Source organism: Scylla paramamosain, chromosome 4, assembly GCF_035594125.1.
Source record: "Scylla paramamosain isolate STU-SP2022 chromosome 4, ASM3559412v1, whole genome shotgun sequence".
NCBI classification, from domain to species: domain Eukaryota; kingdom Metazoa; phylum Arthropoda; class Malacostraca; order Decapoda; family Portunidae; genus Scylla; species Scylla paramamosain.
This window is the reverse complement of record NC_087154.1, coordinates 24,267,973-24,283,505: the sequence shown is the minus strand read 5'-3', so window position 1 is coordinate 24,283,505 and position 15,533 is coordinate 24,267,973. Positions and strand designations below refer to the sequence as shown.

Sequence of the window (15,533 nt, the reverse complement as noted above, 5' to 3'; positions counted from 1 at the left end):
CAATCAGGATTTGATTTTTTTCTTGAAATTAAACAGCTTAACTGAAATCCTTTTACAGGTAACAGACAAACTCCAAGCTTTGAATGATGAGTTTACCAAGAAACAAAAAGAAAAGAAAGACTTAGAGGACTCAATTGTAAGGTGTGAGCAGAAGAGGGACCGATCAGAGAGGCTCATTGGAGGCCTTGGAGGTGAACGAGACAGGTGAGATACCTGTGCTGTAGTTAGAAAGTAGTTGAGAATGTCTGTTATAAATGTTAAGGTTTCAATGCCTGGAATGCATTGCAGTCACTATTGTTTTGCTTCTGCATCAATCTGATATGCTTAATTCTGCAACTCAGCTAATCTGCCAAGAAACCCATCAAGGTGTCTTAAGCCAGTTTAAGCCATATTAGGTATATGGCTTAAACTCTTTCCCTTGACTGTTGAAGAAAACTTTGTTCTGCACTGGTCTTTTCATTCATCTATCCACACAGCTCCAGCAGCAGCACCATCCATTACTTTTTTGTCTTCTCCACTCTGACATTCCCCAATACACATGTTCACTGAACATATTTGGTCCTGTTGTTTTGGCAGAAAGTCTTGTCTCAGCCCAGGACTGAGAACTCTGAGGTACATATTACCCTTATTTTCCATTATTCTCAACCAAGCTAAGATTGTGTTTTTAATAGTTAATATTAAGTTTTGCCAAATAATACAAGTGTTTTGCATTACTGAATACATTATGATAATAAATCTAGAAAAAAAAATGTTAATATTCAGTAATCTATCTAGGAATACCCAATCAACATTATGAATGTATCATGGGAGACTTATATGTAAATAATTCTGTTATACAAAGGAAAGGTAAAGAAATAAGATATTGGTCTTAAGTTCCATATTTCTTGCAGCCGAGAGGTCTTTCTTTTTAAATTTCATCATTCAGTCTTTTTGTCTATATTGCCAGCTGTATAGCTGAGTCAGAAATCAATCTGGGCCTAAGAAACAGACACAGGCAGCACAAGGCAAGAGTTCGTTTACATTTAGGAAAACTGATAGTATCACTCCCTGCAACAATTTATAGTAACACTTTATTGCCTCAAAGAACATTATTTATGCATGGTTATTAATCTTTATTGTTATATTTATGATGAAAATTTTTTAATCAAATAATAATAGTAATTAAGTAATAAGTGATCTTGTATGGAGAAATGTGTCTTTTTTCCAAGGTGCTGTACACTCAATACTGTTTTGTATATAGTTGGGTAGTTGTATTCATCTGTCTGTTGCAACTCATTCCCTCCCAGTCTCCACACAGAATTTCTCTCATCCTCTGATCTATTCATTATCATTACCTTGCTTTTCTCACTGCAAAATCTCACTCCAAAATCTCTTCAATACCCATCTACAACATCTAACTAACTTTGGGGGTCATCTGCTGTGTCATTCAAAACCACTACATCATCTGAATATAAGCATACATCCTATCATTTCTCATACTTACTCCTTCATTTATTCTTCTCATTCTGACAGCCAGTTCCTCTCTATACAAGCTAAAATTAGAAGGTTAATGACAATATACATCCTTGCCTAACTCCTCTCTCACTCTTCACTCTGTCTTTGTATCATCATGTTTGTATTTAGCTCTTGTGTCCAGGGTTCAAGCAACACTTTCAGGTCCCAGTACTCATGTTAAACCTGGGCCCCTCCAGTTACATTCTTTCCTCCTGGGAGGGAGCCTTATGTGGAAGTACCAGAAACACAGATGATAATCAGTTATTAGAAATTAATGTAATTGTTATCTCTTTTGAAGTAAATACAGCAAAAGAAATCATTTAACAAGCTGCTGTCATGGGCTCCCCCTAAACTGCTGGACACCAAGAAAGTAGTACCCTTCCCCTCCACCCACCACCCATGTGGGGGCCCTGCTCATGTCCACATACATCACACTATGTTAACTCTCTTTGCTCTCAACCCATTTTTTTTAAGACTCTAGCTAGCATTTCTCTGTTCACCCTATCATAAGCTTTCTCAGTGGATAGAAAATCTAAGTACAGTTTTTATTTTTCTTTCAATCATTTTATTCACCACAAACATATTATTATTTGCTCTCCTGTCCATATGAAATCCATTCTGTTCTTCACGTAACACTCCAGTTCTCTCAATCCATTTACACAATCTCTTACTCAATACTGCACTGAAAATTTTACTGTGTTCATTAATATAACCAGCCTTTAGTTTTTTGACTCGTTCCTACATTTATATCCTCCCTTGTGCAACATTCCCCCTTCATTTGTTCCATATTCTTGGCACTCTCTTCTCTTCCCACACCTGGTTAAATAACTCAGCCATCTTATCAATCACAACTCCCCCTCCATTTTTATACATCTCATAGGGTATCTCATCTGGTCCTGCTGTCTTCCATTTTATGCTTTTTCACACATTTCTCCACTTCCTTGCTAATTCTTTCATTCAGCTCTCCATTGTCACACATCCTTCTCTCACTACAAATCTCTTCTTAAGACTCTTTTATTGCATTTTTCATGTCTTCCTTATTTGTCACCACTGCCCCATACACCTTAAAGCTTGCTATATTTTCGCTGTGAGACATCCTATCACCCCCTCAGGAATCTATACCATTCTCAGCCACCTTCAACACCTTTCTTAGGGACTGGATCACACTTCTCTCACACTAACTTTAGCATTCATAATTTTTCACTTCATCTCTCACTGCTGACTCACATGTGCTATCCGTACATTCTGGTAATCACTTGCAGCCTCCTTACTCTCATGCCTCCTCTTTCTCAACTGCCTGCACACCCTATTTAATCTTTTTCTCTCCTTCCTAGCATCCCTAATCTTTTCACTCCACCATGGCTTACCTGTATACTTTCTGGCATTCAATTTTACATACTCTGTCTGGCTAGCTGCTGCATTTCTCACATTCTCTACAAGTTTACCATTCAGTTCATCCACACCATTCAAGCTTTCATCCCAGTTTCTCTTATTTAAGTCTACTAGAAATTCTCCCATCCTACATCTCTCAATCTCCACTTTCTCCTCTTAGCCTTTGCATTTTTTCCCTCTTATCCATACAACTTAATTCTACCATTATCATATAATGACCTGAAACTGTCAGTCATTCTATCCTCATGTAGCCACATGCAGTCCACTGTCTCACACATTCTCCCATTCATGAGCATATACGAGTAATCAATTGCAGACTCTGGTTCATAGAACACCAAGTCACTCATTCTTCTGCCAGGGTCTCATTCAAGTTTTCTCATTCACAAACTCATCAAGTATCTCATTTGCTCGCCCATATGTGCATTCATGCCTCCCATAATCATCACTCTCCAGCATACTCTCTTACAATCTTTTCCAAAATACCATATATCCTTCTTTATTCTTTCTCACTGCTCTTTCACCCTCACCTGTCATGTACACTCATTCAGAAAACTATCTTTATTCATATAACCAATGGATGCAAAAAATAATGATACAGAGGTCTTGGAAGGGTTGGTAATTGTGTGAGGAGATGTATCTGTTAATAAAGAAGTTAGCTTTCCTTTAGTTGCCCTTTGGTGGTTATCCACAGCTATGAATTGAATGCCATACCTGTATGAAAAAATGCGATCATCATTACATGAACTGTTTGATGCACCATGTGGTACTAAATTAGCAGGCTTACCAACATTTCCAAAGGCCCTGCACTATTTTTCAAACATTATCATCAGTTGTGTCAAATTGGCTGAATGAAAATCCTAAAGATAGTTTTCTGTATGAGTGTACACCATGATTGTCACAAACACCATGATTGTCACAAAACTCCCAATTTAGAAACTTTTGTAGACACCAACATAAGACCTACTTTAGGAACAATCCTGAGCCATGTGTAACATGGAGATCACTGCTGCACAGCTGTGTCATGCCTAACATGAGAACAAAACACATACTCAAACTGTTAGTCTATATGATATGACTGCATATGAGTTGCTCTATAGCTCTTTAAATGCAAATGGTATGTGGTATGGATGGGAGTGATATGTATTGTTGAGTGAGTGTGGTATGGGCTGTTGTATGACTGTTATGATATGTGGCATGATGTGTCTTTTTGCATTGTGCACTGTGTTATGGTTAAGTGTGTGGCATAGTGTGGAAGATGAGAGGTGAGTTGTAATGTGACTAGATGTGATATGTCGGATCTGGTTTGGCTGGGTGTGGTATTGCTTCATCTAGTGTGATGTAATTTGTTGTGTAGCCAGTTGTGTGTGATGTGATGTATCTGTGTGGCTGAAAATGGCTCAGGAGAAATGCTAAGTCAATTATAACAGCAGTATTGTAAAAATTATAATACAAACTCACATATATAAGAACAACACACAATAAATAAATAGATAAGTTATAAAAAAACAAGAAAACAACTAAACCAGAACAGAACTGGTGTCCTATTGTTAAAGGTGGTGAGAAAATTAAGTTAATAATAAATTTGCATCATTTACTGTGATATAAAGGTAACAAAAATAAATAAACTCCCAACAGGAAGTTCTAATACTTCATCTAACCAGGCTGAGCTGTTAACTCCACTCTGGGTACTAACCAGGAGAGAGGGGGCCTAAGCTACTCTAGCTAAAGAGAGGAAAAACCCATAAAGCTTATCTTCTTTGTTGGTGGGGCAAGGATGATGGTGGATAGCAAGAGAGATGCTGGCATCACTACCGCATTGTTCCCAAACGTCATCCTGTGTGTGTTTGTGTGTGTGTGTGTGTGTGTGTGTGTGTGTGTGTGTGTGTGTGTGTGTGTGTGTGTGTGTTGGGGGGGGGACGATGACAGGCATTACCCCAGGTAGTAGGGTTCAGACAACCAGCCAGGGAGAAGACAGGTGACAGGGGCCCCTCCTGACAGACCTTCTGGGTGCTTGGCACACTGCTACAGACTGCCATCATCATCGTCATCATTGTTGTCTTCCTTGTTAGACTCTCCTGTGTGGAGATATGGTTTATGACCACCAAGACCAGTGCCTTGTCCTCATCAGTCTTATGTATCATGGACAGCCACTGCCCTGTTTCCTCTCCTATGACTTACCATGTCCTTGGCTAGCACAGGGTGAGGCTTTCACATGGTTTTGAGACAGGGTGGTAGCAGTGTGGTCTTGCCTCAATTGCTGCAAGAACCAGAAAAATCAAAAAGCTGTGGAAGGCTGCAGCATCACATCCCTTCTGGCATGTGGTGCCGTTCTGATTACCTGTCTCTCCCTCCAATTTTTTTGATATTCACTTTGTTCACCTCTAAGGACAAAATACACACTCACACCATGCTAGACTATATGGCTAGCATAGATAAGCATTTTTTCTATGCCTTTATTGCCCTGTGTTTTATGATCTTCAAGTTTAGTGCTATTGCTTTGGAAGAAGGCAAGTGTGAAACTTAAGAGGGTACTTTACTTCCAGAATATTTTATAAATTAAAGATTTATGAACATAATGACTCATGAACAGCCATCTGGAACCTAACTCAGGGAGTGTACTATATCCCAAATTAATGGTGATATTTTAATGAAATACAAGGATACTATGTTGAAAATACAAACATATCTGTACACAGTATTTTATACAAATCTGAAAAAAATTTGTCGCCTCTTAAGTAACGCATGTTGCCTCTGCTAAATACAATAGTTGTTGATAGCCAGAACATATTGGGAAGGATTGATGATTGGAGGTTCTAATACTTTTAACAGGTGGAGCAATGAAGCACAGACTTTAAGTGAGAGTTTAGAAAATGTTGTGGGAGATGTGCTGATTGCTGCTGCTGTCATTGCATACCTGGGAGCCTTTACAGTGGAGTACCGTGAGGTATCTTAAATGTCTCTTTTTGATGTATGTTTCTAATATTCTAACAAACTGCAATCATGTATTCGTTATACTGTTACCAATACATACAATGACTTTGCAAATGCATATGTTTGTTCCATATTGTCTACAAGTAAAAGTTATGACCTCTGTTGAATTGGAAACATCTCATACTTAGATATACATGTTTTAAAATTTATGAATTTCATGCTCATTTTTCTACTGTTAATATTATTTTCTCTTTATATAACTGTATTCATCTCTTCTTTATTTTCTTCTGAAATTAGGAATGCATGAAGGATTGGCACTCAAAGTGTGGACATTTGGGCATATCTTGCAGTGCCATCTTCTCTTTATATAATACTCTGGGTGACAACGTTCAGTGTCGCACCTGGCACTTGGCTGGGCTTCCTGTTGATACCTTTTCTGTGGATAATGCCATAGTGGTATCTCATTCTCGTCGCTGGCCACTCATGATTGACCCTCAGGGTGAGAAGTTTAGAGTAGTTCAATTTGTATAATGTACATATTTTTTCCTTTCAATCGTGTAGTACTTTAACCCTTGAGAAGATTTTATTTTTCTTCAACAATGAATAAAATTTTATCACATCTAAACAAGAGGCAAATAATTCAAGTAATTAAGTGGCAAGCCTAAATTTTGGAGAAATAACTTATCCCCATTATTGCATGCCTTTTATGTTTGTCATATTTTAATCATGTGCAGGCCAGGCACGTAAATGGGTTGTGAATATGGAAAAGGAAAATGGGCTTCAGATAGTAAAACAGACTGATCCTGCTTTCCTGAGAGTTCTAGAGGTAGCACTGCAGAAGGGCCAGCCTCTACTAATTGAGGGTGTTGGAGAAGAACTTGACCCAATCCTAGGTAAGTATTACTATTTTGTCAGTCTTACTTTTATATATTTTGATATTCATTTAGGAAGAAGATAATGAGAACTGGCTTTTTTTCAGATGATGTGTTGTTGAAGCAGACCTTCATTCAAAAGGGTGTAGAGCATCTGCAACTTGGAGAGCTAATAACAGAATATCATCCTGAATTTCGATTATACCTTACAACGAGACTTAGGAATCCACATTACCTGCCTCAGGTTACCATTAAGGTAATCTCTTCTGTAAAAAGAAACTTAATGCATAGCTGTATTGTATGATTAAAAATCAGGGAAACAAGATGAGAAGCTAAACAATTGCAAAAGTTACAGGGGACATTATTTCCACAGTGTAACATCATTATATTTAATCAAAACTAGATGATAATATTTCATTAACTATATGAGCAAAGGAAATTATGATTATTCTCATTGAGAAGTTCAGTGCTACCAAAAAAATATCCAGTGATTCACACTGCTGGACACTTCGTAGTGTGGCATTCTCTTGGCCCCTGCAATGTGGGGAAATTACACTGATGTAGTACAAGTACATCAGGAATGCAAAGAGATTATTAGTGAGCCGTTAGTTTCTGTCTTTAGGAAATCACTGGAGTCGGGTGAGGTACCAGTAATGTGGAGGCAGGCTAATGTAGTACCCATCTTTAAGAAAGGAGATAAAACTTTAGCATCTAACTATAGACCTGTCAGCTTAACTTCAGTTGTAGGTAAAATATTAGAGTCAATGATAGCGAGGAACATTAGGGAACATTTAGACAAACATAACTTGATAAATCAGTCACAGCATGGCTTCACGAAAAGGAAGTCTTGCCTGACAAACTTGTTAAGTTTTTACAGTAAAGTGTACGAGGCAGTAGATAATGGTGATGGTTATGATATCTTATTTCTGGAGTTTAGTAAAGCATTTGACAAGGTACCCCATCAAAGGCTCCTGAGAAAGGTTAGGGCACACGGGATAGATGGGAAGGTGTTAGGCTGGATAGGGTCATGGCTTAGTGACAAGTGACAAAGAGTTGTAATAAACGGCTCAAAATCTGAGTGGGGTCATGTGGGGTGCCACAGGGATCAGTATTAGGGCCATTGTTATTTCTAATATATATATATATATATATATATATATATATATATATATATATATATATATATATATATATATATATATATATATATATATATATATATATATCAATGACTTGGATAGTGGAATTAGTAGTGATGTTAGTAAATTTGCAGATGACACAAAGATAGGTAGATTAATTAGGTTGGAATCAGATGCCATCGCCTTGCAGGCAGATTTAGATAGGATGAATGAATGGACGGATAGATGGCAAATCCAATTTGATATTAATAAATGCAAAATACTTAGCGTAGGTAGAGGAAACCCACACAGTAGGTACACATTAAACAACTAACTATGGTAGGTACAGGGTATGAGAAAGATTTAGGAGTTATAGTTAGCTCTGAACTCCATCTAGGGAAACAATGCATAGAAGCCAGAAATAGGGCAAATAGGGTACTAGGATTCATTTTTAGGAGTGTTAAAAGTAGAAGGCCGGAAGTAATATTAAAGTTATACTTGGTGCTGGTCAGACCTCACCCAGACTACGCAGTGCAGTTCTGGTCCCCACATTACAGGAAAGATATAGGTCTATTAGAATCAGTACAGAGGAGAATAACTAAAAGGATACAGGGGATGAGGAGTATTCCTTACAAGGCGAGATTGAAGTTGTTAAATTTACATTCTTTAGAAAGACATAGGTTAAGAGGTGACCTGATAGAAGTCTTTAAGTGGTATAAGGGTTATAACAAGGGGGATGTAGGCAAAATTCTTAGGATCAGCAACCAGGGTAGAACAAGAAATAACGGGTTCAAGCTTGAAAAATTTAGGTTTAGGAAGGAGATAGGAAAAATTGGCTGTCAAATAGAGTGGTAGATGAGTGGAACGGACTCAGTAATCATGTTGTTAGTGCTAGGACACTAGAGAGCTTTAAGAGAAGATTAGACAGGTTTCTGGATGGGGATAATACTCGTAGATGGAAATAGGTAGGTATATTTCATACAGGGACTGCCACGTGTAAGCCTGGTCGCTCCTTGCAGCTTCCCTTATTTCTTATGTTCTTATGTTCTAATTACATGTTTCTTTTACCTGGAACTCTTGGGATATGACACTTCAAATTCCACAATTTTCTAAATTTTGGAACATATCTTCCTCTGTACACAGTATTTACAGCTGCTTTTTTTCTTGTTAGCAATTTTTGTAAGTGTACATGGTATTCATTATTTGTACTTGTTCTTGTCTTCAGCTCTCTGTATTGTAATTTAGAAGTCACCACAAATCTCATGAGTAATTTAATCTTCCTGCACATGAAAACGTGTGTTTGTTATTCTCTAATGAACAGTGGGGAGGCATAGTCTTTTCAACAGCACTTATACCAGCACTTATTCCTGTGTACCACAAATAAGGGAATATTAAACAACAGAATATAATAACATTGACACACATTTATTAAATAATTTAAACAGGACAGTAAAAAAGAACTGCTAGTGGATAATCATAATGCACATAGACATCAGTCAAGCACCACCCCTCACTTGTACTCACTTGCAGCCTAGCATTTGTGACAATCCTTCTTGAGTATTATCCTGACCAGGTGCTAATGTATGAAGTGTTTTAAAAATCTGAAGCTAATCATCCCAATATGCCATGACTTTGTATGTAAAAACAGCCCAAAATCACCAATCTGTAACTATGGTTTTTCCCTGCCAATTCTCATCAGAAACAGCCCAGTTGGGCAAGTAAACTAGGGACTTGGGAACTCTGGAGGGAGTGGCCACAGTTTGCTGCTAGGTGGCAGTGTGGTCAGCACAGCACCACACAAACAGTGGCAAATAAATATTTTAATAAAAAATAGGTGCAGTAGTGGCGACAGTGCAAATGTTTAAAAACAAGGAGGAAAATATACAGACCAATAAGGTCTATACCAGCATTTATTTCTGGATTTTGGAGTTTTCAGATTTTTACAATTCTGGATAAAAGATAATGTACTTATATTGCAGAGTTAGGCAAGTACTCAGAATTATAGATTTACGTGATGGCATTAACGAGGATCACACTCAGAAATTTATTTTGAAGGAGGCTACAGAAATTAATAAAGCTTTGCATGGAGAAAATTCCATTTGCAAAATTAATATACTGTAATGTCAAGATTGTTATAACAGCATAAAATATCCCAGGACATGTCTGTGCTATAAGGAAATGTGTAGTTATTTTCAGTTAGTTGTAATCCTCAGTGATAATCCCATAAGGGTCAGTCCAAGACTTTATCCTTGCTGTGTTTTTTGTCAACATAGCCTTCCACTTATGTCCTGAATCATGTTCTTGGTTTCATGCTAGCTGCCATTCAGTTTAAAAGATTATACTATGAACAGGATGAAATGTTACTCACCGCCATGACTAATGTGGTGGTTTATAGTTATATATAGGTCCTGACATATTGTAAGTATTTAACTGTGGATGTTGGTGAATAGTAGCTAGTGATTCAGATCACTTGGAAAAGAGACTGACTGGACTTAGCAGAAAATTATCTTCTTTGCTGGAGCTTGCGAAAGAATAGAGGCCAACATATGAACCATCCAGAGGCAAAGGGGTGATATCACCAAAACCTGATTTTAAGTAAATCACATTCAGAATTTAGTTATCTGTACTGCACTTTCCTCTTGATATTAATGTATGTTGCTTTCCATTCATTTTTTTAAATTTTCTTGCTGCTGTTCCTTCTTCCCCTTGCATCTACAATATTTTCAATCATTGGTCCTTTATCTTCCAATAAAACAGTAGGATGCCACTTAAATGTCTGAGTAATTTATGTGTGCCTCCAGTAATTGTATTATAGATTGTCTACTGTGTATTTGGTTGTTTGTGTTTATATATTTGTCATTTATGTTTCAGGTGGTAGTAATCAACTTTATCATTACACAATTGGGACTGGAGAATCAGTTGTTGGGATTGGTTGTAGCACATGAACGGCCACAACTGGAGGAAAAAAAGAACCGTCTTTTAGTAGAGTCTGCCCACAACCACCGTGCCCTTCAAAGAACTCAAGAAAAGATCCTTGAAGTTTTATCCACTGCTGGGCAGAATTTGTTGGAAGATGAAAAGGCTATTGACATAATGAGTTCTAGTAGGGTAAGTATGAATGTTTCAAAATATAGTTTTACTGTGTTACGTGTATGTAACTTATGCATTAAAATATAGTTCAAATGTAATAATAAAGAAGTAAATGAGGATTTTCAAGACTACATATCACCAAATGCAACTCCAAAGCCCAACACTTTCTGGACTGTAGTGATTCATGATATTTATGATATACCATTATTTCTTTGAGAGGCAGTGAGGCACTTTTGTCATATCACTTGGCTTGGACACCAGACTCTTCTGTACAGTGTCGATGGATGAAGTTGCAACCCACTATTTAAAATCACCATTAAACATCTCTCAGTTCCATTCTTTGTAAAACCTACATCTTCCCACCCAACTCCAAACAATGAGCACTGCCAACTCCACAATAATGGTATAATCACATGATGGCAACAATGCTTCAGTATCTCAAGGCCACATAAGGGTGCAGGATAAAATTTTTGTCACCGAATTTACCTGGCCATGCATTTTTGCCCTGTGGAGTATAAAAGTCAATTATTTTTCACAAAAAATAGTCAGGAACCAGTACAAGCAAGGTGCAGAATGCCCATATCATTGCCATGGGACAATTAGGAGTTTTATGTTCTCCTATGTATTTGTTAGCTTCATTTATTTATATAAAAAGAATTTGAGTGCTCTAGGTAGTCTTAAAATATTCTATTTTCATTTTTAGGGAGCCTTGTTTCAGCTAGGTTGGACCCATAGTAATTTCCAACTTTTACTTTCATTAAAACTGTAACACAAATCACATCTCAAGGTGTTAGCAGAACCTCCCCTGGGTCAGCAACGACCTGACTGTATAACACATCAAACATTGGAAATGTTGGAACTATCATTCCAGTAGAGAAATTCATGGTAGTGGACAACAATCTCAGTTTAAGTGTAACAATCCACTTGTTACACTTGTGGGTGAATCAATGAGGATCTTGATCAAGCAGATTCATGCTCCTGGAATAAAACCATTGTTAACTCACTTCATATGCAAGGACTGAGTTACACTCAAGGAGCGATTGGAGTTACATTCCTGCTCCTACTCAAGCAGTCACATCTCAGCTAGCAGACAGAACAGTTTACCATTCACCCTTACTCAGCATATTACTACTCCAAACAAACATTCCACTCAAGAATACAGCTAAGTACCATATTAGTCTCAAACCTGTGATGGTAGGTGCTTAGCTTGATGTAGGCATATTCCAGAGAAGGTCTTATCAATGTCACAGTTAAATTCCTAATCATCCCTTCATCCAGATAGTTGATCACAGCTAAGTACCATATTAGTCTCAAACCTGTGATGGTAGGTGCTTAGCTTGATGTAGGCATATTCCAGAGAAGGTCTTATCAATGTCACAATTAAATTCCTAATCATCCCTTCATCCAGATAGTTGATCACTGCTCTTATGTTTCTCCCCAGATTATATGTTTCCCCCGTCTTCCTTCTTACACATACCTCTGGGGACAGCTTATCAGTGACAGTAGTTCCAAGGTTTTTCTCTTCACTCTTCACTTTTATTTTCTCATTACCCAATTTATAACTGAAGACTGGCCTCACACAATTATCCCCAAACTTCAACACTCCACATTTTTTATGTTAAACTCCATTTTCCAAGTGCCACTCCAATCCCAAATCACATTCAGATCTTCCTGTAGAGCTTCACAATCCTTTATCCTCTCCACTTTTCTCATCAATTTTGCATTATCAGCAAATATGCTCATGTAGCTATTCACCCCTTCCTTCATATCATTCACACAGATAACAAACATAGCTAGTGCTAGTACCAATCCCTGCGGGACACTATTAATTACTTCTCTCCATGATGACTTCCTATCTTTGACCACTGTTCTCATTTCCCTTCCTCTCAGAAAGTCACTGATCCAATGCAAGAGTGCTCCTCACAGCCCACCAAATATTTCTAATTTCCACAGCAGTCTCTTGTGAGGCACCTTATCAAATGCTTTCTTGAAGTCCAAATAAACAAAATCAGCCCATCTCTCTCTTTCTTGTACTATATCTATGACTCTGGAGTAGAAGTACATTAAATTTGTCTCACATGACTTTCCTTTCGTAAATCTGAATTGTCTGTCTGTTAATGTACCTTTCTTTTCCAGATATTCACTCTATCTTTGCTTTACAATTCTTTTGCACATTTTTGCCATGACATTTGTTAATGACACCAGTCTGTAATTAGATAGTTTTTCTTTGCTTCCATTTTTATATATGGGGACTATATCTGCTTTTTTTCCAAACTTTGGGCACCACTCCTTCCCCTAATGAAGTTATGATGAGATCTCTCTTCCTCCTTTCTTCCTCACATCGTTTATGAAGTCACTCCTGCTTCTTAACCTCTTGTGTCCTTATCTTCAGGACAAATCTCCTTACACCCTCATTGTGTGTGTTCATAAACTCTTCCCATTTATCTTCTATTACAGTTGCTTTGTTGAATTGATTCCACTCCAATTGCTCAAAGTAATTACTCAATTTTCCAAAGTCTGTTCCTCTATAGTTGAATGTTTCTTTTCTGTGATACTTATTCTTTCATATCTTTCCTCCTACTCTCAATGCTTACTCTATCACCACATGATCACTTTTACCTATTGGACACTTATAGTTTACATCCTTGATGACTTCAGGTTCCTTCATAAAAATTAATCATCTTCTCCCCTGAACTTCATATTCTTTTCCACCCATTATATCATGGAATTCTCCATTGCCATCCTTAACAACTCTCCTCTGCAAAATTTGTCTCTCCCATCCACCGACTACTCTTCCCACCTAACCACTCTGTAGTTGAAATCTCCCATAATCATTAGACTGAACTTCATATTCTTTTCCACCCATTATGTCATGGAATTCTCCATTGCCATCTTTAACAACTCTCCTCCGCAAAACTTGTCGCTCCCATCCACCAACCACTCTTCTCACCTAACCACTCTGCAGTTGAAATCTCCCATAATCATTAGATTTTCTCTGCTTGTCATCATGTCTTCCACACATCTTTGTGTATCCTCTAATTTAGCCTTGTATTTCACATCCCCCTAGGAATTTGTTTTAGGAGGAATATATACCACTGCAAAGCCTCTTTTTCCACCTTCTCTATACAGCACCTCAACTTTAATTGCTTCAGCCAGTTCATAATCACAATTAGTCTCATTGGTCAATAAATCCTTTCTCACCAAAATCATTACTCAACCTTCTTGTTTTTCACTTCTGTTTATCAACCATACATTGTACTTTCCTTCACCCAAATTATTCACTTCAATGCTGTCACTTAGCTTCATTTCAGTACTTCCCATCACAACCAGAGCATAATCTCTTAAGTAGTCATTTAGTTCCACCTGTGCTGAAAGTATCCCATTCACATTAGTATAAGCAATCTTCAGTTTCTCACATCACTCTCTTTTTCTACGATCATCCACTTTATCAACCTCATGTCCATGACTTTCCAGTAAAGCTTTGTCTTTTCCTCTTCTGTTCTGGCTTCATTTTTTTCCTTAGTGTGCTGCCACAATTCACTTATTTTCACTCTCTTCCTCATTCATGTCTCTCCATATCCAGATGTTTTTGCTGTCCTGCTTTCTTCTTAATATCCATGCTCCACTTAGTACCTCTCCTACTGCTGTTTGTCATTTAAATTTAATCCTCATTGGTCAGCTCTTTTCTTCAACATACTTCCTCAATCTCCCCCTGCCAATCATTCTCATGTTCAGTTACAACTTTTACTAGATCCACTGCAATGCTGCTTTCTCTCTCTCTCTCTCTCTCTCTCTCTCTCTCTCTCTCTCTCTCTCTCTCTCTCTCTCTCTCTCTCTCTCTCTCTCTCTCTCTCTCTCTCTCTCTCTCTCTCTCTCTCTCTCTCTCTCTCTCTCTTGTTTAGCTACCATCTTTTCCTCCTTGATCACAAAAGCAATTATGCATTTTTTGTTCTTTTCTACAGTGTTCCTAACCAAATCTTCCTTTTATTTAATAACTTTAACAACTGTCTTGTTTATAAAATCTTCCTTATTTTTCAACTGGTTTTTCATTATCTCCTTTAAATTATCAGTTTCTTCTTTTTTCTTTCTCCACACTGTATAACTATCAACTTTTCCTTGATAAATCCCTACCTTTACCTTGCAGCTTTCTAGGTTTTTGTCCAGTTCCTAATATTTATAATTCAACAACCTATTCTATTTTCATCCTTTCTCTCATTTCCCAGAAATTCACATTTCTCTTTCCAGGCCTTGTTTTCCAACTCTAAATAGTCACATCTCATTTCCAATTCGTTAACCTGGTTGAACAAACCTTTAACAGTTCTATAAGACCAATCCTTCCACTTGCATCCAAGAAGCCTTCATAGTCAATAGTTTCTTCTCTTGTAGTATTTGTGGGGGTGAGTAAATGTTTTAATGGGTCGGATATCACTTGATTAACACTGCTCTTTGGGCTATCAGCCCAAGATGTTTGTTTTTGTTTTGGTCAAGCTGCATCCCTATCACCTGCCATCTCCACATCACATATTTTACATTTAATACCACACCTAAAGACTGAGACAGCACTAATCCATTTCCTCCCCATGCTCACCCACTTCCTCTAGGTAAATGACGTCCTCTGCCAGAGTGCCGAAAAACA

General features: G+C 37.6%; 1 protein-coding gene across 4 annotated transcripts in view; it reads left to right on the top strand.

The window, feature by feature from the left end:
• Positions 1–15,533, top strand: part of LOC135099898 (dynein axonemal heavy chain 3-like) — a 430,253-nt gene that overhangs the window by 323,364 nt on the left and 91,356 nt on the right. For all 4 annotated transcript variants that reach the window (XM_064002569.1, XM_064002565.1, XM_064002567.1 and 1 more), the window contains 6 exons: positions 59–204; positions 5,716–5,830; positions 6,115–6,316; positions 6,552–6,710; positions 6,797–6,945; positions 10,679–10,915. In XM_064002569.1, the coding sequence (XP_063858639.1) occupies positions 59–204; positions 5,716–5,830; positions 6,115–6,316; positions 6,552–6,710; positions 6,797–6,945; positions 10,679–10,915 (1,008 nt within the window). The remainder of the gene's footprint in view (positions 1–58; positions 205–5,715; positions 5,831–6,114; positions 6,317–6,551; positions 6,711–6,796; positions 6,946–10,678; positions 10,916–15,533) is intronic.